The 2,623-nt window shown below is 45.3% G+C and overlaps 1 protein-coding gene across 1 annotated transcript in view; it reads left to right on the top strand.

Moving 5' to 3' along the window:
• SVOP (SV2 related protein) overlaps positions 1 to 2,623 on the top strand; it is a 62,687-nt gene that overhangs the window by 48,325 nt on the left and 11,739 nt on the right. Inside the window, exons 16-17 of the mRNA XM_011377833.1 lie at positions 514 to 625; positions 1,543 to 1,624. Of these exons, the coding sequence (XP_011376135.1) occupies positions 514 to 625; positions 1,543 to 1,624 (194 nt within the window). The remainder of the gene's footprint in view (positions 1 to 513; positions 626 to 1,542; positions 1,625 to 2,623) is intronic.

Below are 2,623 nucleotides of genomic sequence, written 5' to 3'. Positions count from 1 at the left end.
ATGTGTTTCTGACTCCCATCCCAGGTGTCTGCTGCCTGGGTCCTCTGCCCCAGCATATCTCACGAGGCTGCAGTGGAGGGGTTGGCCCAGGGTCTTTAGTCTCATCTGAAAGCTCAGCTGGGCAGGATCTGCTTCCGTGCTCACTCACGGGGTTGGTGGCAGAATTCAATTCCTCCAGGGTCATTGGACCAAAGGCCTCAATTTTCTCACTGGCTGTTGGCCAGAGGCCACCTTTAGTTTCTTGCCAGGTAGCCAACAGACAAGAGCATGAGAAGAGCCAGAGAGAGAGAATATCTTCCCCTGCCCCCCCAAAAGACAGAAGTCACAGCCTTTTATAACCTCATCTCAGAAGCGACATGCCATCACTTTTGCTGTATTCTAGTCATTAGAAGTGAGTCACTAGGTCCCACCCACTCTCGAGGTGAGGGGTTCTATAGGGTGTGAATACCAGGAGGCGACGTGTTGGGAGCCACTTCAGAAGCTGCCTGCCATGGTGTTTCTGCTCCCTTCCAGGTATCCTTGTGACTCTATGGATCATTGACCGCCTGGGCCGCAAGAAGACCATGGCTCTGTGCTTCGTCGTCTTCTCTTTCTGCAGCCTCCTGCTGTTTATCTGTGTTGGAAGGTGGGTTGTGAAACTAACTTTCTCTGGCCAGCAGGCTTATTGCTTAGGGCATGGTCAATGCTTCTTTAGGCGTACGGGCTGTGGATTGCACCCTGTGTGGGTCATCTGAGGGATCCAGCCTCTCACTGGAACCAAGGCTCTTGGCTGCCTTAAAACTGACTAAAAGATCAGGCTCAGAGTTGGGGCCTCTGTTGGAGGTGGGGTCCGGGTTTTCCTCCAACACCATCACATTTAGACTTTCGACATCATCTCCCAATGAGATCGTACATATAGGTGTTTAGTTTATGGATGGGTTAAAAGTATTCATTTGTTCCATATAAATATTTCAAGTAGGTTCTGTTTTATAATCTCCTTTTGGCATTTCTCCATTTTTTCCCATCTATCAAGAGGCTCAAAATATGGAAGTGGCCCGTGCCTCTCTTGACTTCTAAGAGCCAAACCTGATGAGGAATCTGTGGAAGGTCTAGAGATACAGCTAAGATGCTGGAATGTAGATACTATGGGACATTTATGGAAACAATAGAACAGAGGGTTGGGGATCAGGATTATCAAAAAAGTACTGAATAGAAGTTTACTTTCTTTAGTTCTGCTGGTTCCTGGCTAAACATCTGCCCTCACTAGGTCCTACCTAGACTTTAGATAATTTACATCACTTCTCCCAACCTTGACCCCAACCTGGGTACCACAGATGTTTCCATCTCTTAGCCTGGTGCTTTGGAGAATGATAAACTTATACAAAGCAGGTCTTTAGAGAGGGCACTAGGAAGTGAATGCCTGCATGCTTGCCTGAATGTGTGTTGGGTGCGGGGTGGGCTTTGCCAGTTTCTGGGGTCTAAATTCCGCCTGGGCAGATAGGACTTTGCTGAAGAAAGCTGACAGAAAAAATACCTGTTCATCTGCTTTTTTTCTCTCCCTAGAAATATGCTCACTCTGTTACTCTTTGTTGCAAGAGCGTTTATTTCTGGAGGCTTCCAAGCAGCCTATGTTTACACGCCTGAGGTAGGAGGGGTGTGTGGGAACAGCCGGGTCAGAGAGGAAGGGAGCCCAGAAACATCCAGCCTGGGCTCCTTTGTATGAAATTTGTCCTTGGGTCTGAGTGACAACTCTGAAGCTCTTCCTTATTTCAGAAGCTCTTCCTTATTTCAGGCTGTCTTTTAATATATATATTTTTCTGCTTGTAAAAGCGTATGTTCAATGTAAAAGTTCCAAATGTTACAGAGCTGTATAAACCAAAAATTAAAGGGACCCCTATTCCCCCATTCTAGTAACAGTCTTCTTAAACAATTCAGTGTATGTTCCAGATTTTTTTCTAAACATTTACTAATATATGTTAGTGCCTGTATCAAATCGAGTACTTGAGCAGTTGAGAAGAGTTTAATAAAGGGACTAATTATAATAGTGTGGGTCAGGGCTTAGGGAAACTGAAAAATGATAGAGCAGTGCCCCAGAGTTTGCAATGGGGTGGAGGTGAGTGGGGACACTGCTACCATCCAAGGCCAGTAGGGTGAGGAGAAGGTATGTTTCAGAGTCCCAGGAGAGAGTTGGGTAGAGGGAAACTGTGACCTTTAGTTAAGGGACACAGGTGGCCTAAGGCAACCTGGAAGGGAAGGAGCAGGAAAATAAATACCCTCGTCTCTCTCTCCCACCTTCCGCTCATCTCCCAGTGGGGCTTCCCATTGGCTGAACCCAAGCAGAAGCCAGAGGGCAAAGGAGCTCTTTAAGGTTCAATAGGCTAGCCCCCAGGGCAGAGAATAAGGTGGGGAGGAGTAGAGAAGTTCTGGAGAGGAAGATGAAAGACAATGAGCACAGAATCTACTTTGTTCTTTTTAATAGCTGCTATACTATACTATAGAATACGTATGTACAGTATATGTTATAAACTCTACTATACTATATACTATATATTATATACTCTGCTATGTATATACTATATATTATGTACTGTATTACCTACTACATATTCTATTGTTCACTGTGGTATACTATAGTGTGTTTATA

Source organism: Pteropus vampyrus, unplaced genomic scaffold, assembly GCF_000151845.1.
Source record: "Pteropus vampyrus isolate Shadow unplaced genomic scaffold, Pvam_2.0 Scaffold322, whole genome shotgun sequence".
Classification (NCBI taxonomy): domain Eukaryota; kingdom Metazoa; phylum Chordata; class Mammalia; order Chiroptera; family Pteropodidae; genus Pteropus; species Pteropus vampyrus.
The sequence above is the reverse complement of the archived record's forward strand: the minus strand, read 5'-3'. Positions and strand labels throughout refer to the sequence as shown.